Source organism: Podarcis gaigeae (genome assembly GCF_964106915.1).
Source record: "Podarcis gaigeae genome assembly, chromosome: 2".
Taxonomy (NCBI): Eukaryota; Metazoa; Chordata; class Lepidosauria; order Squamata; family Lacertidae; genus Podarcis; species Podarcis gaigeae.
The window spans coordinates 108,034,384-108,060,213 of NC_139679.1; the positions used below are offsets into that span (position 1 = coordinate 108,034,384).

General features: G+C 47.2%; 1 protein-coding gene across 1 annotated transcript in view; it reads left to right on the plus strand.

Annotated features, from left to right (window-relative positions):
• GABBR1 (gamma-aminobutyric acid type B receptor subunit 1) overlaps window positions 1-25,830 on the plus strand; it is a 168,876-nt gene that overhangs the window by 19,674 nt on the left and 123,372 nt on the right. The window contains exon 2 of the mRNA XM_083723342.1: window positions 21,988-22,067. Within this exon, the coding sequence (XP_083579468.1) occupies window positions 22,050-22,067 (18 nt within the window). The 5' untranslated portion in view covers window positions 21,988-22,049. The remainder of the gene's footprint in view (window positions 1-21,987; window positions 22,068-25,830) is intronic.

The window sequence follows — 25,830 nt, forward strand, 5'->3', positions numbered from 1 at the left end:
GGATGCTTGCCTCTGCTTGGGCAGCCAAGTGTGCCGTGTTTGGCCAGTATTCTCCATGCTGGCATAAGCTGCATAGTTATGAGTCGCTGGGCAGGCTTTGTGGCATGGAGATGAAGATGTGCTGAGGGCAGCACAGGTGCAAAGAGCTGCTGGGGGGGTTGCGAGGCATCAAGACACCCCTGCAGCAATGGCACGAATCACTACGGCCTTAACAAAAAAATTAAAAGGGTACAACCGGTGTTATTTATTGCATTTGTGTCCTGTTTTTTATTCGCCAAGTAGCTCACGATGGCGTAAATTGTTCTCCCTGCCCCTCCTCATTTAATGCTCACAGCAACCCTGTGATGTGGGTTAGCTGAGGGGCAGTGAATGGGCACAAGGCTACCCAGAGAGCCTCAGGAAAGAGCAAAGGATTTGAACCCTGGTCTGCCAGCTCAGTGAAGGGACGCAGGTGGCGCTGTGGGTTAAACCACTGAGCCTAGGGCTGGCTGATCAGAAGGTCTGCAGTTTGAATCCCCGCGATGGGGTGAGCTCCCATTGCACGATCCCTGCTCCTGCCAACCTAGCAGTTTGAAAGCACGTCAAAGTGCAAGTAGATAAATAGATACCACTCCGGCGGGAAGGTAAACGGCGTTTCCGTGTGCTGCTCTGGTTCACCAGAAGCGGCTTAATCATGCTGGCCACATGACCCGGAAGCTGTACGCCGGCTCCCTCGGCCAATAAAGCGAGATGAGCGCCGCAACCCCAGAGTCGTCCACGACTGGAGCTAATGGTCAGGAGTCCCTTTACCTTTACCTTACTGCCAGCTCAGAGCCCAACACTCTAATAACTGCACAACACTGGCTTTCTGTTGAATATTTTTCAATTCCTCTTCCTTCTCCTCCTCCTCCTCTTCTTCTTCTCTTTGCTCTTGTTCCTTTTTAAAATAGGTTTTCAAAGAATTTATTTTATTCCAGGATATTATAACATGGTACTAGGTATCAACTTTTGTATATCTTTTGGTAAGCATCAACAAAAACATATCCTTTTTTATTTTTGGTAAATTCATCACAAATTCTTTAGCATACTACTTCCAGTAATCTGAGTAACATTGTTTAGGCTACTGACCTTTGTACTACAGATAGGTCCAGGATAGCTAGACTGATGCTTCATCAATGGGAGATAATGGTTAGGAAATGATCTTTTGTTTGCTGAAAATCTCTCTGTGTTTTTACAATAGCTTTCTCCAGACCACCTACTATTAACTGAGCTTGTTTTGGATGTTTGGATGTGATGCCAATAAAAGGTTTGATGATGATGATTAACTGAGCATTCAATTCTGATTCCTAAAGTTCATGTGGAGGTCAAATTATACCAAGTCTTTCTTGAGCATGACTTCTTCTTCTTCTTCGTCTTCTTCTTCTTCTTCTTCTTCTTCTTCTTCTTTGTCTTCGTCTTCCAGCACTCCTTCTGATTTGTTTGTGTGGTAGCAGAACCCTTTAATCCACTTTAATCCAAATGTGCAAACCTAAAGTATGCACTTAAAAGTCACCCTGCAAAATACTGACGATCTGGAGGCACTCCGAAATATTCAGGAGAGCCGAAAGGAAAGTGACTTTCCTCCAGCTGAGGAGATTGGGCAGGTGGAGGGGAGGGCAGGGATGCTGCAAAATGCTGCAAAACTGTTGCCACACATCAGCACTGTTTTGGAGTGAATAGGACAACGTTGGGTTTTGGAGTGATAGCTATAGCCCTAGATTTGAGGAGCAATTGCTCAGTTTGTGGGACACTGCAAAACATAAAGGTAAAGGGACCCCTGACCATTAGGTCTAGTCGTGGCCGACTCTGGGGTTGCGGCGCTCATCCTGCTTTATTGGCCAAGGGAGCCGGCGTACAGCTACCAGGTCATGTGGCCAGCATGACTAAGCCACTTCTGGTGAAGTCAGAGCAGCACACGGAAATGCCGTTTACCTTCCCACCGGAGTGGTACCTATTTATCTACTTGCACTTTGACATGCTTTTGAACTGCTAGGTTGGCAGGAGCAGGGACCGAGCAACGGGAGCTCGCCCCGTCACGTGGATTCAAACTGCTGATCTTCTGATCGGCAAGTCCTAGGCTCTGTGGTTTAACCCACAGCACCACCCGCGGGGCTTTGTTTTTTTTTTTTTTGCTGCAAAACAACAGTTTTGGAGGGGATTCCAAATGTTGGGGTTCATGGTTAATGTTAAGTACGAACCCCATATTTGATGTATCAATTACTCGGTTTGTGGGGAGCTGCAAAATGCTGGGTTTTGCTGCAAAACGCTACAAAACAACTGCAAAACTATGGCACACGTTTGGAGAGAGAGGTCAATTTTTGAGCTAAGAAGATCCACGCTATACATTTAAAGCAGGTGACTTCTTCCCAAAGAATCATGGGAACTGTAGGTGCTGGGAATTTGTAGCTCTGTGAGGGGAAAACCATTGTTCTTGGAATTCTTTCAGGGAGTGAAGTCAAGTGATTTGTATGTGTGTTGGATACGTTTTAAGTGTGTGGTGTGACTCTGACCAGAGACAGGGGGAGAGAGTAGAGGCTTCTTGCCTTGGAGTTAGCTGAATCGGGGCATGTCTGCCCAAATCCAATCACTGAGAGATCTTTGGCACTGTTGTTTGCATCTGCCCACGGCTCTGCTTGTGTCTTTGTAAATAAAGCAAGCGTTATTGCAATAAGTTCCTGCTGCTCCAGTGCTCCCCGCCTGTGAAGACAACTAACCTAGGTGGAGCTGTGTCCCTGGAATATCCCCACCGACTGAGAAACTGGCCAGGATACAGCAATATAATAGCAGGCTCCTTCTTGAACCTGTAGCCTGTAATTATTACCTCCAGGGCCATATTCCAATAGCTCTGAATCTCAGACAATGAGCATCCAAAAGGACACAGACAACCTGCATTTAACAAACCGTGTTTCCAGCACCTGTAAACGTTCTGCAGATGCCCAGTTTTGGATTTCACAAAAAGGTAAATAAATGCCGGCTCTGTGGATGGGGCCAATGGGCATGGCCTAGATCAGGAGTCAGCAAACTTTTTCAGCAGGAGGCCGGTCCACTGTCCCTCAGACTTTGTGGGGGGCCGGACTATATTTTGAAAATAAAAATAAAAATGAACGAATTCCTATGCCCCACAAATAACCCAGAGGTTCATTTTAAAGAAAAGGACACATTCAACTCATGTAAAAACACGCTGATTCCCGGACCATCCACGGGCCAGATTGAGAAGGCGATTGGGCCGGATTCGGCCCCCGGCCTTAGGTTGCCTACCCATGGGCTACGAGAATGCTCACAACTTGCAGGCACCAGAACAAAGGCAGAGACAATCCCTTCCAATCCAACCCTTCAGTTCTATGATCAGGGATGCCCCCCCGTCTGAGAACCCCAATCACCTTGCCACCTCCATCCCTGGTGACGAAGCAACATCGTCTCTCCCCAGAAATTGGCACCAATGCTGGCAGCAGAGGTGGTGGTGCAGGTGGCATGGTATTGCTGCCAGTGGAGGTGGGCAGTACAGCGGAGGTGAGGAGTGTGGCGATAGAGGTGGCACAGCAGAGCAGTGTGGCACTTCCCCTTTCGCCTCAAGCGGAGAAAGGACGCGCTGCCTTGTCTATGATTCTAAGCGAGAGTTCCTGAACTGGAGTGCTGCAGTGGTTAGAGCAGGGATAGGCAACCTAAGGGTCCCAGGTTGCTGACCCCTGGGTTAGAGTGTTATGGCAGGACTTGGAAGTCTTTGTTACACACACACACACACACACACACACACACACACACACACACCATGGAGACCAGGGATAGGGAAATACACTCCATAGTGGTCTTACAATATGGGATGTGCTCCATGTTATGGAAGAAGAGGAAGTGAAGATGTGTGTATGGTGCTACTCTGAGCCTATTGTAGGATGTTCTTTTGCCCTGTGCCTTCTGCTGTGGACTCTTCTTTGGTTAGGCATCTTTGTGGTTACCATATTGACCCGAATATAAGCCGCACTCAAATATAAGCAGCACCTTTAAAATTGGAAGTGGGTGGGAAGGAAAAAAATTACCCGAATATAAGCCGCAATTGCTTATATTCAGGTCAATATGATAATCATCCAGGATGATTGGCTAATATTTCATCCACAGGAGCCTGCTGTGGTGTGTTCTGTTTTGCTGACTGAACCAAAACAGGAAAGTGCCACTCTGGCGCCCCCAGGAGTCTCAAAGAGAGGCAGAGATGGATGGATGAACAGAGAGAAAAACAGATGGTAGGTAGGTAGGTAGGTAGGTAGGTAGGTAGGTAGGTAGGTAGGTAAAGAGTGTTTCTAGATCACTGCACATGGTGACAGCAGTCACGAAATTAAAAGACACCTGCTTCTTGGGAGAAAAGCAATGACAAACCTAGATAGCATCTTAAAAAGCAGAGACATCACCTTGCTGACAAAGGTCCATATAGTTAAAGCTATGGTTTTCCCAGTAGTGATGTATGGAAGTGAGAGCTAGACCATAAAGAAGGCTGATAGCCGAAGAATTGATGCTTTTGAATTATGGTGCTGGAGGAGACTCTTGAGAGTCCCATGGACTGCAAGAAGATCAAACCTCTCCATACTGAAGGAAATCAACCCTGAGTGCTCACTGGAAGGACAGATCGTGAAGCTGAGGCTCCAATACTTTGGCCACCTCATGAGAAGAGAAGACTCCCTGGAAAAGACCCTGATGTTGGGAAAGATGGAGGGCACAAGGAGAAGGGGACAACAGAGGACGAGATGGTTGGACAGTGTTCTCAAAGCTACCAGCATGAGTTTGACCAAGCTGCGGGAGGCAGTGGAAGACAGGAGTGCCTGGCGTGCTCTGGTCCATGGGGTCACAAAGAGGTGGACATGACTAAATGACTCAACAACAACAAAAGTTGATTTGCTGAAATTTGGGGTGTGTCTGGAATAGTCTACCCAAATTGTTCTCTGGAGTCTCTTTGTTTCACCTTATCCTCTGCTTATATACAGGCATAAACAAAGCAGTTAAAAGCCATAGCACTCTTTCTCACCTGTAAGAAACTTACAGTACAATCTTTTACATGTCTGCATCAGCACTGCAAGCCATCAAACGGCCCCTGATGACCTATTTGTTCCAAAAAAGGCCCTTCTTTGATAAGCATTTTCTGCCGCTGTTAATCGATCTGCCGCTGAATTATCTTATATGTTTTAATGATACTGCATGGAATGGGATGTTGTTAGTTATGGGTGTTGCTGCTTTGCTGATGTTTTGCTGTTTGTGATTCTAAAATCCATGAACATTTACATCCCGTGGGCTGCTTCAGCTATCGTCTGAAGCCGTGTATAGACTCCTCCAGACACAGCTCAGCAATTTGTGACAACAGGGCCTTCGTCTCCATTGCCTGACACGGGATTATTTCCTTACATAATTAATTAACTTAAAGCGTTTATAAAGTGCTTAACATTTCGAAAGCCTCTCAGTGGGTACAATTTTTTTAAACATATTTTTTTAAAGTCATTTTAAAAACACAGCCTAAAACCAATAAAACAGCAGTATGAAAGCTGTTGGGACGTGGGTGGCGCTGTGGGTTAAACCACAGAGCCTAGGACTTGCCAATCAGAAGGTCGGCAGTTCGAATCCCCGTGACGGGGTGAGCTCCCGTTGCTCAGTCCCTGCTCCTGCCAACCTAGCAGTTCGAAAGCACGTCAAAGTTCAAGTAGATAAATAGATACCACTCCAGCGGGAAGGTAAACGGTGTTTTCGTGCGCTGCTCTGGTTTGCCAGAAGTGGCTTAGTCATGCTGGCGAATGACCCGGAAGCTGCACGCCGGCTCCCTCGGCCAGTAAAGCGAGATGAGCGCCGCAACTCCACAGTTGGTCACGACTGGACCTAATGGTCAGGGGTCCCTTTACCTTTACCTTTTATGAAAGCATACAAAACAGGCATTAGGGCTTTCAGACACATACAGCAGGGTCTGATCTTACGGTTCAAAAGAAGCCTGAGCAAAACATCTTTGTAGGACACCTGAAGCCACTAACAGTTGCTGCTTCATGTATGGCAGGGCAGTTGGAGAAAATGTCTCTTTCCACATCACTGGCTTTTGATATTCTGCAGGGTACGATCTCCCCATTCTTCTTCCACCAGGTCAACAGATCTATTGCTCTGGCCAGCCAGAAACCTGCTTGTACATTTCCATCCACATCTCTAAAGGACATGGGCAAAATGCCACTGTCCGGCCTTGAGAGCCAGTGTGGTGTAGTGGTTAAGAGCGGTAGACTCGTAATCTGGTGAACCGGGTTCGCGTCTCCGCTCCTCCACATGCAGCTGCTGGGCGACCTTGGGCTAGTCACACTTCTCTGAAGTCTCTCAGCCCCACTCACCTCACAGAGTGTTTGTTGTGGGGGAGGAAGGGAAAGGAGAATGTTAGCCACTTTGAGACTATCATTTGGGTAGTGATAAAGCGGGATATCAAATCCAAACTCTTCTTCTTCTCTGCTTCCACATCCTCTCCGTCTGGGCTCTGCAAAAGGACTCTTGCTCTCCTGCTTTGCACCCCAAAAGGCTTGCTGCATTTTAACTCCTCCCATGTTAAAGAGTGACAAAAGGGTGGCTTTTGCTTTTTTTCCAAAGTGCATCTAAAGGGCAGAGGGATCGTTCTAATCCACCATAATGATTATGAAAGTGCCCAAGGTTAATTAATTTTGGATAAAACATTAAAGAGAGGATTATAATAGAATTTTTTTAAAAAAAACCAACGCCATCCCATAAATGTGCATTGGAAGCATGCGAGGGTAATCCGGCCTTTAACCCTCATTAACCCAGTTTAGCTAAAAGGTGGCACGTGCATATTATGGGAGAATTCATGATCTTGAGAATATGTCTGCTGGCTCGGCTGGTTTTCAGCTGGCGGGTCAGGATCCACTATTAGGTCGTGGCCTGATGTAAGCTGGGTCGCGGGGCGGCAGCATTAACAACATGCTCCTCCACCTGCAGCTCCTGGGTGACCTTGGGCTAGTCACACTTCTCTGAAGTCTCTCAGCCCCACTCACCTCACAGAGTGTTTGTTGTGGGGGAGGAAGGGAAAGGAGATTGTTAGCTGCTTGGAGACTCCTTCGGGTAGTGATAAAGCGGGATATCAAATCCAAACTCCCCCTCTTCTTCTTCTTCTTCTTAATCTTCTTCTTCTTTAAAGCATGGGTAGGCAAACTAAGGCCTGGGGGCTGGATCCGGCCCAATCACCTTCTCAATCCAGCCCGCAGATGGTCTGGGAATCAGCATGTTTTTACATGAGTAGAATGTGTCCTTTTATTGAAAATGCATCTCTGGGTTACTTGTGGGGCATAGGAATTTGTTCATCCCCCCCCCCCAAATAGTTCGGCCTCCCACAAGGTCTGAGGGACAGTGGACCAGCCCCCTGCTGAAAAAGTTTGCTGACCCCTGGTTTAAAGAGTGCAAGAGCATAAAATGAGCCTTCCGGATCAGGCCAATGACCCAGCTTGTGCAGCATCCTGTTCCCTAGATACCTTTGGAAAACCAGCAAGGACTACTCAAGTGCAAGAGCCCTCTCCCCTCCTGCGGTTTCAGCAAGTGGCATTCAGAAGCATTGCCTCCTCTGCTTGTGGAGTTAGAGCATAGCTGTCATGGATAGTAGCTGCTGATAGCCTTTGTTGTTGTTGTTTAGTCGTTTAGTCGTGTCTGACTCTTCTTGACCCCATGGACCAGAGCACGCCAGGCACTCCTGTTTTCCACTGCCTCCCGCAGTTTGCTCAACCTCATGCTGGTAGCTCCAAGAACACTACCCAGCCATCTCGTCCTCTGTTGTCCCCTTCTCCTTGTGCCCTCCATCTTTCCCAACATCAGGGTCTTTTCCAGGGAGTCTTCTCTTCTCATGAGGTGGCCAAAGTATTGGAGCCTCAGCTTCACGATCTGTCCTTCCAGTGAGCACTCAGGGCTGATTTCCTTCAGAATGGAGAGGTTTGATCTTCTTGCAGTCCATGGGACTCTCAAGAGTCTCCTCCAGCACCATAATTCAAAAGCATCGATTCTTCAGCGATCAGCCTTCTTTCTGGTCCAGCTCTCACTTCCATACATCACTACTGGGAAAACCATAGCTTTAACTATACGGACCTTTGTTGGCAAGGTCATGTCTCTGCTTTTTAAGATGCTGTTTAGGTTTGTCATCACTTTTCTCCCAAGAAGCAGGCGTTTTTTAATTTCGTGGCTGCTGTCACCATCTGCAGTGATCATGGAGCCCAAGAAAGTAATATCTCTCACTGCCTCCATATCTTCCCCTTCTATTTGCCAGAAGGTGATGGGACCAGTGGCTATGATCTTTGTTGTTTTTTTTGATGATGAGTTTCAGCCTTTACCACCAGGAATTTCTCCAGTTCTCTTTTAAAGCTGCCTTTTAAATTTGGTGGCCGTCATGGCCTCCTGCCGGAGTGCGTTCCGTGGTTTAACTATGCACTGCATGGAGAAGCGCTTTCTTTTCTCTGCCTTGGGTCCTCAAACATTGGATGTCTACAAGTTCTAGTGGTTCTCCGTTCCGTTCCTCCTAATTTTCTCTGTGTATCATTTTTATTAAATTTCCTGTCTTCCCATTTAAAATACTCATTTCTCATCTTAAGATATCAGTGACTTCCCTTCTTCTCTTTCCATGGTTCATTTTACATATCATAAATCCCTGCATATTTTACAAAAACGATCCCATTCAGTATTCCATTATTGCATCCATCAAAACTTGTTTACACTGTTGAATTTATCTTAATGCTGCCAGCGTTTTCAGCTGCCAACAATTATTAACCATATGTTCAATAAATGTTTTTCAATCTTCTCTAAATGTATGTTCTTCTTGCTATCTTATTCTATGTGTTAAGTCTGCAAAGCTGCACATATTCTGTCAAGTTGCCATTCTTCTCTGGTTGGGACCTCGCTCGTTTTCCATTTTTGGGCTAACGAAACACGGGCTGCAGTTGTTGCATACATAAATAACCTTTTTTGACACCTGGGAATTTCAGTCTGATTTATCTCCAACAGAAAGGACTCTGGGTTTTGGGGGAAATGTCTTTTTTTTTTTCAATTCATTGTGAATCATTTCCCAATACTCTTTTACCCTTTTATAAGCCATCATTCCTCCTGGTTTTCTGTTCCCCCACCAACCGTCAGCCACCAAGGTCCTGGAGCTCCTCACAATGGAAGGAGGTAGAGGCATCCCTAACCCATAGCTGTCAACCGTCCCTTATTTGGTGGGAAACTCCCTTATCCCAGCGCCATGTCCCGCTGCTGTCCCTTATTGATGATGTCCCTTAAATTTCCCGGGTTTCAAAGGAAGCAGCTCCTCTCCCTCCCTCCCTGCCGGCCACCCAATAAGGAGTCTAAGATCGACTGGGGGTTGGAGCTTACATGCCTTGTGCCGATCAAGTTGGCCGTGTTGCCTGGGGACTCGCCTTCGCTCAGCGCTTCCCAGTGGAGAGGTGACGGTGGTTTTCCTTGCTGCATCCCCTTTGCCAGGTTGCTGCACTGTGGGAACCACTGCTTGAGGCTTCATTTGACTGCTGGCTGGGCTTTCTGCCTTTCGCTCAGAGAGGCTCAAAAGTTGAACATACCTGTGCCTGGAAAATCCCTTATTTTGGCTGATGGTCCCTTATTTTCAAATCTGTAAGTTGACAGCTATGCCCTAACCTGGAATTATATTTCATTGCTAACCAAGTAAGACATGCCACCCCTTTTATTTTAAATGATTTCCAGTGAGTCCAAATGGAAATAGAACTAATCAAGGAAATACCAACCTCAGCATACTAAATTAGAAATTTAGAACCAGCCTAAAAGTTCAAAACAGATTCATGCAAACCATGCTTAATGCCTAGAAAGAGAAGGCAGGAATCCTAACTCCAGTGTTGTCCCCACTGGTGCCTTCCACTCACTATGTCAGGCTTCAGGGGTTCGGCTTCTTTCCCCCCCTTTGGCCGTAGATAAGCAGGACAAAGCGAAAAGAGTCACTTACCATTTAAAGAGTCTGTAATGATCATAGCAAAATAACAAAGCATCCATTCTAGGAACGACGGTGCTCCCAATTAAGGTTTTCACCCACTTCTCCCCTAGTCACTTCCGCATATTGCAACCTGATCTCGCAACCGCTGTGCCTTTTGTGTAGCCACCTTATCTGCTATACGTGACCTTGAACTGATAGGTTGGACGCTTTCCAGTGAGAGAGAGTCTGTTAGCTCTCTTTCTCCCAGTTCTTCACTTTGTTGTTCACCCCCCAGTTTGTCCCAACTTTTGTCTTCAGAACTATGCCCCTCTGCAAACCAGTGTTCCAAATCTATACTGCTCCGCTGCTCCTGGGAAGATTCAGGATCCTGGCCAGGAGCAGGGGGAGAAGAAGAAGAAGAAGAAGAAGAGGAAGAGGAAGAAGAAGAAGAAGAGGAGGAGGAGGAGGAGGAGGAGGAGGAGGAAGAGTTTGGATTTAATATCCCGCTTTATCACTATCCTAAGGAGTTTCCAAGCGGCTAACAATCTCCTTTCCCTTCCTCCCCCAAAACAAACACTCTGTGAGGTGAGCGGGGCTGAGAGACTTCAGAGAAGTGTGACTGGCCTAAAGTCACCCAGCAGCTGCATGTGGAGGAGCGGGGAATCAAACTCAGTTCACCAGATTACGAGTCCACCGCTCTGAACCACTACACCACACTGGCTGGTAGGCTCCCACCATTCCTCATCAGAGCAGTACTCCTCAGCCTGGTCTCTGACACGCTATTTCACAACAGTTCGTGACAATCTGATGTGGCCGGATGGAAGGCAAAAGGTTTATTCTGGTTTTGTGACTTTTATAACAGAAATACACCATTATCAAGGCCAAGAAATATGGGCTAAACTAGGAAACTTACAACCCCCTTGGCTGCTGCTGCTCCATTAAAGCTGCACTATTTTGGCTAACCCAGTTACCACTAGCCCCATTTGAAAGAACTCGTAGTATCCACAGAAGGACAAGACCCAGGTACAACATCCACAATCTGTAAAATTCTACCTGGGGCATTGGTTGGTTCACCTGACCCTATTAAACATCAGTGGAAATGTTATTTTGGCTATGAACTTGAACCAGGACAATGGAATAGCTTTTGGACAAAAGCCCCATTTAAGTCTAGTTCAGCGAGCAAGAGAGAATTAAACTCCAAAACTCATATACAGGTGGTACCTACCCTCTAAGAAGTGGGCAGTGATTCATCCTGGCACCTCACCATGTTGTTGGATGGGCTGCCTTGCCTCCACACCAGGTATGTATCTCCCTATGTGGTGGGAATGTACAGTAATCCAGCCTTTCTGGAATTTGATATTCCAAGAAACTAGCAAAAAAAAACCCACAACAACAACAATTAGAAGTTGAACCAAAATTAGCTTTATTCCAAGACTACAATCTGGATGCAGTCATACCTCATGTTACATTTGCTTCATGTTACGTTCTTTCAGGTTACGTCCCGCGGTGACCCGGAAGTACTGGAAAGGGTTACTTCCGGGTTTCGCCGCTCGCGCATGTGCAGAAGCATGAAACAACGTCACACACATGTGCAGAAGCGGCGAATTGCAACCTGCTGCCGCACCACTGCGGGTTGTGCTCTTTTCATGTTGCGAACGGAATGGATCCCGTTCTCAACCAGAGGTACCACTGTATATATAATGAAGAATTAAGAAGCCATTTACTACAAGTGATGAGATGCAAGACACTGTACAAACCGGTTTGGGAAAGAGTCCAGATTAACAAATAAACTACAGTTGACATGTGGACAGATTAAGAAAGATGGCTTTAGCCCGGTGTGGTTTAATTTCACAACATATGCCAGTATTCCAGAAAATAAACAATCTCACCCATCAGCACTTGGCTCAATCTGGTTGATCTAAATTTAAAATTAAACATGTAATTTTATTATCTTCACTTTGAACTCCCCTCCCACGTCCATCTACATACCAACACTTTATATTGTTCCAATGGTAACATAAGAGGAAAAACAGCTATTAGTCATGCTTCACCTAAACAGAACCACAAGGACTCTCAATTAGGAGTTTGGCTCTACAATATCGAATGGGATCTGTTCACTCTGCTCTATTCCATTTCCCCTTTGTTTCTGTTTTTATTTAAACCAATTCACAAGCCAAAAAGCTGCACATTGACCAATAATAACGAACCATATGCCGCATATACTACTGCAAATTTTTAATGATATTTTGGTGTTATACAAATTACATGAGAAAAGCTGGTCTATGTATTTGTATTATTTATTGTTCTTAGGATCCATGACCCAATAAAAAGTTATTTAAACAGGGGGGGAAAGCCATTGAAGTTGGTAGCCGTCACTGGGAGCCAGTGTGGTGTAGTGGTTAAGAGCGGTAGACTCGTAATCTGGTGAACCGGGTTCGCGTCTCCGCTCCTCCATATGCAGCTGCTGGGTGACCTTGGGCCAGTCACACTTCTCTGAAGTCTCTCAGCCTCACTCACCTCACAGAGTGTTTGTTGTGGGGGAGGAAGGGAAAGGAGAATGTTAGCCGCTTTGAGATTCCTTAGGGTAGGGATAAAGCGGGATATCAAATCCAAATCCAAACTGCTTTCTGTGGGAGTGAGTCCCATAGTTTAGCCATATGCTTTGTGAAGAAGTGCTTTCTTGTAACTATCCTGAACGCTCATATTTCTATTAATACTTTATTTTATGGTTACCAGATTCTTTTCAATGAATATAGGGACACTTTTTTTTTTAAGCTGAGTAGCAACAGGGAGTCAGTAGTGGGGATGGTGAGGCAAAAGACCCTGGGCCCAAGCACAGATGCATATTGTATAAAGATGCAAAACCCTTCTTTCACACCCTGTGAAACATAAATGCGAAGAGTTTTAAAAAACTGGGCAACGGCCACCCACCCATGACTCCTGAGCCTCCTCCGATTAGTCAAAACTTGTGCACAACACATCATATGGGGACTTCCGGCGAGGAAAAATGGCGGGCGCCGTGGCAGCAAGCAGCTCCTGAACTGTGCTACCAGGCTGGCTCCGGTCTGCTGAGGCTGCCGCTGCCACGTTTCCTGGGGACAGATTTGCAAATCTGGGGACATTCCGGGGACGGAATTTGTCCAGGGACAGATTTGCAAATCCGGGAACTGTCCCCCCGGGGACGTCTGGTAACCCTACTTTATTTTATTGTTCCCTGCTCTGGGTTTGAATATATTCAATGGAGCAGGTTACAAATACATTGGTACGGGGGAGAGAAAACCAAGCTATATCCATTACAAAGAAAGAAAGAAAGCTCCATTTCTATTTTGGGCAAAGCAGATTGCTGACCTGGGCCCCCCTGATTTGACACAAAGTGGACACGGGTGGCGCTGTGGGTTAAACCACAGAGCCTAGGACTTGCCAATCGAAGTGCAAGTAGATAAATAGGTACCGCTCCGGAGAGAAGGTAAACGTTGTTTCCGTGCGCTGCTCTGGTTCGCCAGAAGCAGCTTAGTCATGCTGGCCACATGACCCGGAAGCTGTACGCCGGCTCCCTCGGCCAGTAAAGCGAGATGAGCGCCGCAACCCCAGAGTTGGTCACGAAAGGACCTAATGGACAGGGGTCCCTTTACTTTATGCAATCTCCTCTACCACCCACGCCAGTGTCCCAATCTGGATAGGACACCAGCTTCTGCAATGTGCTGCTTCCCCTCTTCTCTCCACAGATAACATAGAAGCCAAGCAGCAGTAGCAGGAGGGACCAGGGATGGGAGGCACCGAGGGCCAGGTGGGGAGTCTTCAAGGGCCGCATCTAGACCAGACGCTGTAGGTTCCTGAATCACACTATAGTGCATCTTAGTCCTTTTTTTGCTAGGTATTAAATGCTCTTTTAGAATTATTATTATTTTCTTGCTGATTGCATTGGATTTTGGGGTTTTTTTAAAAGGATACTTGTGTTGGCGTTATTGTTCTAACTTTTTTTTATCGTTGTGTATTTCATTGGTTCTTTTTGTTTTGTTTTATTGAACGGCCTCTGAGAATGCAGTTAATGGGTGGTCAATAAATGTCGAAATAAAATAAAATATTCTCATAGCCAGTTCTCTCTTCAGAGTTCTTGGGGCAATTTATAGACGGCTGCTTGTGGTCTTCAACCAGGTACAGATCTGGTACTCCACTTGTGCTTGGCTCCAACATTATGGCCACATTCGCACCATTCAGCTATAGATAGATAGATAGATAGATAGATAGATAGATAGATAGATATAGATGATAGATGTTTTTATTAAAGGATTTTCTGTTTAAATTCATAGTCCTTTCTACACATAACACCGGTCCTGAGAGATCTGCATGGACTCCCAGTACGTTTCCGAGCACAATTCAAAGTGTTGGTGCTGACCTTTAAAGCCCTAAACGGCTTCGGTCCTGTATACCTGAAGGAGCGTCTCCACCCCCATTGTTCAGCCCGGACACTGAAATCCAGCGCCGAGGGCCTTCTGGCGGTTCCCTCATTGTGAGAAGTGAGGTTACAGGGAACCAGGCAGAGGGCCTTCTCGGTAGTGGCGCTGGCTCTGTAGAACGCCCTCCCTTCAGATGTGAAGGAAATAAGCAGCTCTCCTATTTTTAAAAGACATCTGAAGGCAGCCCTGTTTAGGGAAGTTTTTAATATTTAATGCTGTATTGAACACTCGATTGGGAGCCGCCCAGAGTGGCTGGGGAAACTCAGCCAGATGGGCGGGGTATAAATAATAAATTATTATTAAATTATTATTACAGGTCAGTTAAATTTGGTGTGAGACACCGAAGAAGGAGGGTAGTGATTTTTCATTCTTTTGCTTAGTGTGTGTGCATAGTTTTTGTTGTCGGCTTTGTGAGGATAGCTTCTTTATTTATCTGTTTGATTCTTTTTGTTGTTGGTGCAAGAGGTTGGAGAGCCCAGAGTGTGGTTGGTTGCATTCAATTAAATGCAGGGCATTTTGTTTGTGTGTGAGAGGGGGTGGGGTTTGCATCATATGGTTAATACAGACGTACCTTGGAAGCATAGCTGTCAACATTTCCCTTTTCTTGCAAGGAATAAAGGAATTTCCCTTTAAAAAAGGGGAAACGTTGACAGCTATGCTTGGAAGTCGAACAGCTTAGTGCCCGAACGTTTTGCCTCCCAAATGTTGCTGTGCTAGTCCCGGGGGCGGGGGGGGGAAGGTTACCGGGAGGCGAGGTCAGGGTCCTGGGTCGAGGGTTGGTAGACTGTCCTCCACGGGCGAAGCGGGGACCAAACAAGGAGCTGGACAAGGACAGGAACTCTGGAGGAACAGGACTGGGTGCTGGCCGAAACAGCTCTTCAATGACATTGCTCCCGCAACCTGGGACCAGGCTGACTGGCCTTTATCTCCTCTGGGGCCTAGGGCGGTCCTAGCCCACAGGTGACTCGCCTCTCCTGGCCTTAAGGCGAGCACTCCTCCTGGGAGAAACCAGTTCCCTTCGCCTCTCTGCCCTGAGCCTCTGCAGCTCAGCAGAGGCTGGTGGGTTACTGGACCCAGGAGAAGACTCACCTTCCCCTGACAGGGCTGGGAGAGGAGCACCTGTAGGCACTGTGTCTTCAATCACCTCCGGAGCCAGAGAGGATTCAGCTGGTGCCTGCTCCTGAGGATCCGGCACAGGTGCAGGTGCTTCAGATCCAAGGCCCTGCCCCAGTTCAGCCGGCCCTGGAGGCGGGGACTCCTGTGCAGGCTGGGGTTCCTCCGGTTCGGCCTCTGAATCGGATTCCCAGGCCATCACAGTTGCATACCCGGAAGTGACTGTTCCGGTTTGCGAACTATTTTTGGAAGCCAAATGTCCAGTGGTGCTTCCTGCAGCCAATCAGAAGTCATGCTTTGGTTTTCGAATGTTTTGGAAGTCGAACGGACTTCCAGAACGGATTCCATTCGACTTCCGACTGTATACTGTTGTGCCACTTTAAAATGGCCGCAGCTCCCCTTTAAAGAATCCTGAGAGCTTTAGTTTGCTATGGGTGCCAAGAGTTGTGAGGAGACAAATATATTCCCTTCAAAGAGTTTCAATTCCCAGAGTTCTCTATGAAGAAGAAAGGCTCTGAAATGGGGGCCCTGTGTTTTCGGGGGGAAATAGAGGCCTTCTCTGAATCCTCAGCACTCTCAAGAAACTGCACCTCCCCTCATAGGAGCCAACTCCTAGCGGCAGGGTTCTCTTTGCGCCCCCCCCCCCATAAAATTATTCAAGTTGGCACCCCTGGCTCCCATAATTCTTTTGGGGAGGCTATGACTGTTCCAAGTGGGATCCAGACCACTTACCAGGCCCCCTTTAGCATGGGGATGTCTAGACTCCTTTAGTCCTATGATCCCATTATTATGGGTTATGCCCCCAATCATAATAGCATTTCGGCGTCCCTGCCTATAGACTCTCTATGCGCTAATTGACTTCTGGATTAGTATTATGGGATTTGCTTAATGCCATAAGTGGTGCACTTTATCAATCAATAAGGCCTCATCAGTCTTATTAGCGTATGATTTTTGTCCACCACCGTCAATAATGCATGCGCAACAAAGTACACAGAACTGTAAAACTAATGTAAGTGCCTAAGCGTCTTAATTCCCCCCCCCCCTTCTTCTTCTGGGAACTTTGTGTCTCTTAAACAACAGGAAATCTTAAATCTTTCAAAGAAGGGCTGCTATTAATACGAATCTTTTTTACATTTCCCTTTTGCTGTTCACTACCCACATCACCAGTTGACTGAAATCATCTCAGGTACTTTGGTCTGCTCTCTAAAATGTTTACAGTCCTTCCCAATGCTATTTTTCCACAAAAAAGAGGCGCTGGAGTCTGGAACTCAACATGAACTCCTCCATTGTGCTCTTAGAATGGCAATGGCACCCACCTGATAAGTTGCCGGATCAGGCCCATCTAGTCCCACATCCTGTTCTCACAGTGGCTAAAGTGGATGGCTGTGGGCAACCTGCAAGGGGACTCTCTTCTCCTGCGGTTTTGTCCTCTTTTAAAACCATCTAAGTTGGTGGCCGTCCCTGTGCCTCCTGTGGGGGTGAGTTCCATAGTTTAACTATGCACTGCATGAAGAAGCCCTTTCTCTCTTTTTTAACCTGTCCCAAATCTTCCAACGTTCAGCTTCATTGGAGTCTGCAGTGCAACTCTGCGCTGCTTAAAGGCTTTGATACGTGCGCTGTGTCAATCAAGTCGTTCCTGGTGATTCTAAGCAGCACTGGGACCAGCCTTTCTCCCTGCAGAACAGCACGCTCATTTAGATTAAATCGATGGGCTACTTTGAGTGAGTGAATGAGTGAGTGAGTAGGTGAGTGTGCCCGTTTCCCACACAGAGACGGTTTCATAGCCACCACTGCATTGTTGTTGAGTCCACAGGAACCTAGGTAGTTGACTTATCCTCTTATAACAAATCCATCTAGCTCAGTATTGTCTTCACTGAACATCAGCTTCTCTCTGGGGTTTTAGGCAGGATCATACCCTCCAACATTTCTACGATGAAAATAGGGATGTGCTATTCAACAACAACAACCCACCAGTCATTTTGGGTGGCTTCCAACACATAAAAACATTATAAATCATTTAACATAAAAAAGTACAGTGGTACCTCGGGTTACATACGCTTCAGGTTACATACGCTTCAGGTTACAGACTCTGCTAACCCAGAAATAGTACCTCGGGTTAAGAACTTTGCTTCAGGATGAGAACAGAAATCGTGCTCCGGCGGTGCAGTGACAGTGGGAGGCCCCATTAGCTAGTGTGGTGCTTCAGGTTAAGAACAGTTTCAGGTTAAGTACGGACCTCCGGAATGAATTAAGTACTTGACCCGAGGTACCACTGTATAGGGTAGCCTTCAGATGTCTTCTAAAGGTCGCATGGTTACTTATCTCCTTAGCTTGGGGGTTGCACACCTTCCATACCCTCCAACATTTCTCCAATGAAAATAGAGACATCCTACCATACCCTCCAACCTTTCTCTAATGAATATAGGGACGTCCTAAGGAAAAGCGGGAAATATTGCCAGAATATTGATTGCAAAAAACTGGAAGGGGGAGAAAATCCCATTACTATTAAAATGGCAAAACAAACTCTGTGAGTTTGTAGAAATGGCAAAATTGGCGGCAATTATTAGAGGCCACTCAAATCAGATAATAATTAGAGAATGGGATGGAGTGAAGGAATACATGGAAAAATATCGTCCCGGAATTGAAATATTAATAGAGAATGTGTAAAACGTGCAGGGGTAAGCAATAAAATAGCAATAGAATCAATTGAATAATTATTAAATTATAACAACACAACAAGATGGAAGAAGTAAAATATGGAGATCACACATGGGTGAAGGGGAGTATATGAGAACTTATAATATCATTTATAATATAATTTGTTAATTGCGTTGTATTTACATACAGCAAAGGGAAGCCTAGAGCAATTAAGGTAAAGGTAAAGGTACCCCTGCCCATACGGGCCAGTCGTGTCCGACTCTAGGGTTGTGCGCCCATCTCACTTAAGAGGCCGGGGGCCAGCGCTGTCCGAAGACACTTCCGGGTCACGTGGCCAGCGTGACAAGTTGCATCTGGCGAGCCAGCGCAGCACACGGAAACACCATTTACCTTCCCGCTAGTAAGCGGTCCCTATTTATCTACTTGCACCCGGGGGTGCTTTCGAACTGCTAGGTTGGCAGGCGCTGGGACTGAACGACTGGAGCGCACCCTGCCACGGGGATTCGAACCGCCGACCATGCGATCGGCAAGTCCTAGGCGCTGAGGTTTTACCCACAGCGCCACCCGTGTCCCCTAGAGCAATTACATATATTTTAATTTAGGTAACAGGCTTCCCTTTGAAAGGACGCGGGTGGCGCTGTGGGTTAAACCACAGAGCCTAGGACTTGCCGATCAGAAGGTCGGTGGTTCGAATCCCCACGACGGGGTGAGCTCCCGTTGCTCAGTCCCTGCTCCTGCCAACCTAGCAGTTCGAAAGCACGTCAAAGTGCAAGTAGATAAATAGGTACCGCTCCAGCGGGAAGGTAAACGGTGTATCCGTGAGCTGCTCTGGTTCGCCAGAAGCGGCTTAGTCATGCTGGCCACATGACCCGGAAGCTGTACGCCGGCTCCCTCGGCCAATAAAGCGAGATGAGCGCTGCAACCCCAGAGACAGTCACGACTGGACCTAATGGCCAGGGGTCCCTTTACCTTTACCTGCGTAACAGGCTTATGTTAGAAAATGAATATGGATTTTGAATTTGATGTTTGTAATTTTTTTTGGTTTTGAAATAAATTTTTAAAACCCAGCAAAAATCTTTTTTAAAAAAAGGAAAAGCAGGAAATCCAGGATCTGTACATCCAGGACTGTCCCTGGAAAATAGGGACCCTTGGAGGGTCTGCACGATTCTTTCCTGAAGATGCCAGGGATTTGACTTTGGCCCTCCTGCCTGCAAAAGGAGGTTCTCTGCCTCTGAGCCAGGGCCCTTTCCCATGTTGCTCCACCTTCCTTTTCAGGATGCCCTCGTGGGTCTAAGTGAAGAGTCCAGCTGCGTTCCCTTTGTCTTTTGAAACCAGCTTTAAGAAGGAAAGTAGGGTTTCTGGCATGAATGATTTGTGCTTAATAAAGCCATGCTGGCTGGCTTGTAATCTCTCCATTTTCTCTGAGTGCTGATACATTAAGGTTGCAGCCCAGCCTCGTCAAAATCAATGGGGGCTCTTCTATTGACTCCAATTGGATGTGGATTGCCCCTTAATTGTGTTTTCATTTCCGCTAATGTACACCAAGGTGCAGAAGTTGAGCTAAGAGAGCTGCAATTTCCCAGGTTTGCCGCCTTCCTGTGTGTGTATCTGCGTGCAAACATACAGGCTCTGCACTTGCCCTTTTCCAGTCTTCAGGGAGGGTGCCAGTTCCTTCCTCATGACTGAGCTCTCCAAAAAACAAAACCCTTCCATCCGTCCGCTTCCTACAAGCTTTCCTTTTTGTTGAGGGCCTCCACACAGATAATGGCTTCTGGTTGGGCTGCCCCTGAGGTTCCTGAAAGGAAATGTAATCCGATTAATGGTGCATGCTCTAGTTATCTCCCGCTTGGACTACTGCAATGCGCTCTACGTGGGGCTACCTTTGAAGGTGACTCAGAAACTGCAATTAATCCAGAATGCGGCAGTGGCCACCAAGAGACCACATAACACCGGTTCTGAGAGATCTGCATTGGCTCCCAGTACGTTTCTGAGCACAATTCAAAGTGTTGGTGCTGACCTTTAAAGCCCTAAACGGCCTCGGTCCTGTATACCTGAAGGAGCGTCTCCACCCCCATCATTCAGCACGGACACTGAGATCCAGCGCTGAGGGCCTTCTGGTGGTTCCGTCATTGCGAGAAGTAAGGTTACAGGGAACCAGACAGAGGGCTGAGTTTCCCCAGCCACTCTGGGCGGCTCCCAATCAAATGTTAAAAACAGTACAGCATTAAATCTTAAAAAGTTCCCTAAACAGGGCTGCTTTCAGATGTCTTTTAAAGATAGGATAGCTGCTTATTTCCTTCACATCTGAAGGGAGGGCGTTCCACAGGGTGGGCGCCACCACTGAGAAGGCCCTCTGTCTGGTTCTCACTTCTCACAATGAGGGAACCACCAGAAGGCCCTTGGCGCTGGATCTCAGTTTCCGGGCTGAACAATGGGGGTGGAGACGCTCCTTCAGGTATACAGGACCCAGGTCTCTCAGGTCCTAGTTTAACACTCTAGCCCATGGGTAGGCAAACTAAGGCTCGGGGGCTGGATCCGGCCCAATCGCCTTCTAAATCCGGCCCACGGATGGTCTGGGAATCAGCGTGTTTTTACATGAGTGGAATCTGTGCTTTTATTTAAAATGAATCTCTGGGTTATTTGTGGGGCATAGGAATTTTTTCATCCCCCCCCAAAAAAAATAGTCCAGCCCCTCACAAGGTCTAAGGGACAGTGGACTGGCCCCCTGCTGAAAACTTTGGTGACCCCTGGTCTAACCTCTATTCCATGTCAGAGGAGTCCAGGGGCTGTGATCATGGTCCTTCTAGGAGCTGCTGCTTTTCCACTGGAAGCCATGTACCCTGTGCCACCATTTCCACAGAAGCAAACGGGGACATTATAACACCTCTCCTCATACCAAGGATCATTCCACAAGACCCGAAATACTGTCTCTGCAATGGGCTCTCCTGGTCTGGCAGCTGAAACTGCAGGAGGGGGTGTTAGGGGGTTGTTATATATGGCCGGTTCCAGAGAATGTTTATTCTCACAATGGATGTTCCGGAGCACTTGTAATTCGTCTTGGCTCGGTTTTATTGTCCTAGCCATTAAGCAGAACAAGCATTTATTACAGGAAAGCCGCAACATCCTGCAACGTTAACCACTCAGTGAAGCTGCTCTGAGGCATGGGCAGAAAAGGATCAGGAGGCACATTTTGTATGTATGTGCATTTTGACACCCATGTGTGTAGGTACCCTCCAACTTCTCCCTGGTGAAGCAGAGGAGACATTGCCTGTGCTTGAGAACCCGCCGATTGGGTGGACTACAACTCCCATCATCCTTGACCGTTGGTCATACTGGCTCTAGGGCTGATGAGGAGCTGGCACCCAACAAAATATGGAGAGCCACAGGTCAGTCATACCTGTGGGTACTGAAGTCAGGGAAACTCTGTGTTTGGTGAGAAGATTCTCAGTCCTGGTTCTCAAACCTGCACGAATATCTCTTGAATTCTTTATACTCAATCCCTGCCCACTTTAAAAGTGGAAGCTGAGTGAACTCTGCCCCAGTGGCGTAGCGTGGGTTGTCAGCACCCGGGGCAAGGCAAGTAATTTGCGCCCCCTAACCCATGGATTTGCGCCCCCTAACCCTAACCCCCAGATGTTGCGCCCAGTGCGGCCGGCCCCCCTTGCACCCCCACGCTACGCCACTGCTCTGCCCTCTTGCAAAAATGCACTGTTCTTATATTTCCCCGACCAGAATTTGTAACCTGGGCTGGGGAGGAGGTTAACCTTAGAATTAATAGCAAATCTCCCCTTCCCTCTTTATCCCATCAAGGCTGGAGAGGAAACACAAGAAGACCTGGGTCTGGAACATCCCACCGGCGTGTCTGGGGAGATATGATCCCAAGGAGAAAGGTAGGCGGAATCTATGGCTAGTGCGTCAACATGAGCATGGGAAGGTTATTCTCTACTTTTTATTATTTATTAAAGATTTTCTTGATTTACAGAAGTGTTTGCAATGTCTCTCTCTCTCGTATCCCCCCCCCCCATGTAATATTTTTACAAATCAGTTCCATTCGTTGAGACATTAGGAAGAAAAGGGGGAAAGAGATGGAGGGGGGGAAAGGGTTGGGTAGTAAGTTTCTATTTCACTTACTATATGTGGGGTTTGGTGTCAGCGTTGCTTGTGCAGGTTCTTTGCTGTTCACTTGTGTTCCTTTGGTGGTGAGAGAGGTTGGGGTTGGCCTAGGGTGTGGGTGTTCATTTGTGGTTGGCTGCGGTGGTCTTTGTTGTCGTGTGTGAGTGGGGTGGGTGGGTGTTTTGGATCAGGTTAGCCATATTGATTTGTACGCTGTTTTTGGATCTTTTGTTGTTGTCTTGTTGGGCTGTGTATGTGATAAAGGGGAGCCATACCAGAGTGAAGGTGTCTTTTTCTATTTGTCCCTGTGGGTTATTCTCTACAGTGGTACCTCGGGTTCGTTCCGGAGGTCCGTTCTTAACCTGAAACTGTTCTTAACCTGAAACACCGCTTTAGCTATTGGGGCCTCCTGCTACCGCCATGCCACCGGAGCACAATTTCTGTTCTTATCCTGAAGGAAAGTTCATAACCTGAAGCACTATTTCTGGGTTAGCGGAGTCTGTAACCTGAAGCGTATGTAACCTGAAGTGTATGTAACCTGAAGCATATGTAACCCGAGGTACCACTGTACTTTAAAGCTGTGTATGGTTAAGGTCCACTCCCAATTACTGATATATTTTAATGTAACACAAGAAGAGCCCGTTGGATCAGGCCAATGGGTCATGTAGTCTGGCATCCTTGTTCTCACAGTGGCCAACCTGTGGGAAATAGACAAGCAGGACCTGAGTGCAAGAGCCTTCTCTCATCCTGTGGTTTCCAACAACTAGTATTCAGAAGCATTGTTGCCTCTGGCCGGCCGTGGAGGCAGAACATAGTCACCCTGGCTACTAGCCATCGATAGCCCTATCCTCCATTTTCAAACAGATGTCAACCACCAATAATGGCTCGAGATCTTAATGAGTGATACAGTGGTACCTCGGATTACAGATGCTTCAGGTTACAGACTCCGCTAACCCAGAAATAGTACCTTGGGTTAAGAACTTTGCTTCAGGATGAGAACAGAAATCGTGCAGCAGCGGCGCAGCAGCAGTGGGAGGCCCCATTAGCTAAAGTGGTGCTTCAGGTTAAGAACCGTTTCAGGTTAAGAACGGACCTCCAGAACGAATCAAGTTCTTAAGCCGAGGTACCACTGTATTCTAAATGCAGCTTCTGAGTTCCTATCCAGGAGAATGGAAAATTGAGGTCTTGCCCATCCAAAAGAAATGAGTTTGTCAGGACTGGTCGTTGACCTCTTCAGATCACCACACAAACGCTTCTTGTTCTTTTATAACTTTTTATTGCTTATTAACAAAACAATCTTATAAACGGTTCTTAAGTATTATTCCTCAAGTCACTTATTTCAGATACCTTCTGAGCTCTGCTTCTCCGTGACCAGCCACTCTCAAAATGTCGAACGCGCCCTTCCTTTTGCTTTCCCACTCTTTTTTCTAACCTCCTGGCTAGAGCTGGCTAGTATCTCCCCTCCTCCGAATCTGAGCTAGAACTGAACCCTTGCCTTTCCTGGGAACAGCCGGTCCCTCCCTGTTGTTGTCTTCTATTAGATTCACTGCTCTCCTTCCCCCCCTTGGGGAATGCTTTCTCCCTCTGAGAAACTGGAAACTTCTAACTCTTCCCTGACACCACCCCCTCCCCTAGGCCCCCCTTCCTCCTCCTCGCACTCCTCTGTTTCTGAAGGACCGAACCCTATGAACTCCTCTTCCTCGCTATCTGTCTCTTCAAAAATAGTGACTCCAAAGCACTGGCTGTCAACCGATTGCATTGTTAAAACCATGTTTATGGAAGACAATCTTACTTGGCTATGAGTGATTGCCAAAGAAGAAAGAAGCAGCAGCAGACACCTCTTTTGGCCACCCAGTTTGATGGACAAAAGCGGGTCACCTGTCACCACTCTGACATCAGGTGATGCCTCCACCCACCTGCCAAACTGGGCCTGTGGGGTGTGTGGAGATAAGAATCTGGCCCACCATGGCCAGATGGCACAGGGGGTGCCAGGCCCGTCCCCTGATTTCTCATAATGTGCAATGCTGCCCTGCTAAAAATCAAGCCTCCCTCCACACCTTGAGTTTAAAGGGGCTTTCCCTCCCCACAAAGTGCTCATAGGAGCCAAGCAATCATTAATCCTTGGCTCTCACAGCTGAATGTGTGAATGAGCCTCATTGATAACATTGTGCCAGTTACAGATAGGTAGCCGTGTTGGTCTGCCATAGTCATAGTTATCTGAAGAAGTGTGCATGCACACGAAAGCTCATACCAAGAACTGACTTAGTTGGTCTTTAAGGTGCTACTGGAAGGAATTTTTTTTTGTTTTGATAACATTGTGGTTCGAGGTGATAGGAGGCAGTGCCAAAGCTCACTGCAAGCCATCAGATGATGGAGAGGCATGCCGCAAGGTGCCTTTAGACCAGGATCACTCTTGGATGATTCCCCCATGAGATGGCAACATTGATTATCTCCTGCCAGGCATGTCCAAAGTCTGTTTCAGGGGCCTAATCTGGCCCGTCGCTCAGTTTAATCCAGCCCTTGTGGCAGTTTATTTCCTGAGGTAAAATCCTAAAAAACCCTCAGCAACTTCAACCCCTCAGCAACTTCAACCCTAAAAAAAAAAAGGTCAACAATTTCAATCCTAAAGGTCAACAATTTTGGTTGGCCCCTTAGTTGGCCCTCATGGCCCTTCACTTCTGGCCCTCTTTGAAAAAGGTTTGGACACCATTGCCTGATGCTAACACAGGGAGGGGAGCAGGATTTGAAAGGCACTATCAGCAGGAGGGAGTGCTTAGATCCCGCCCCCCACATTTCCCCCAATTTTCTCAACCACCCCTCATCCATTCCCCCCCCCCATTTTGACCCCAGCTGGCTTTGAGTATGGAAATGAGCCCAGGGTTTTTGGGGAGGAGAGGGGGAGGAGGGGCATTTGTTGTGACCCCATGGACCAGAGCCCGCCAGGCTCCCCTGTCCTCCACCGCCTCCGGCGGTTTGGTCAAACTCATGCTGGTAGCTTCGAGAACACCATTCTCGAATGTAAAGTGGGGGGGGGGGGCGTGTAAAGGAGAACTGGTAGGTAGAAGGAAGGGTTCATACACAAAGCAAACATTTGTGTGGATTTATTGTATTCCAGATGATAAGGAAAAAATCCTAGGGTGCAGGGATTTACGGGTCTCTCCAGTCAGCAAAAGAAGGCGTCTCCAGCCAGGTTATAGAAGCAAAACAGTGGTCTTTATTTGCTGCAAACACTCAAAGAGTAGGAACCCTGTGCGTGGGGTTGCATGAACTTTCAAGACCTCTCCCCATTACCCATACTACATTTTTCAACAGCATCATCGATACATCACAAATATGTCACAATGTAGGAACGTTTGGCATGTAGAAACATGAGCCCGTCACCCACCAGTCAATAACCCCAGTTCCCAACACCTTTTAACTACCCTCTTCCCCAAAGAACAATAAAAGTATTTGCACATCCCCCTAGCTGCAAGCCTTTCCTGAGCTCTTCCTTTGAACATATCAGGATTCAATCCACCATCCCATGGATTTCTGTCTGAG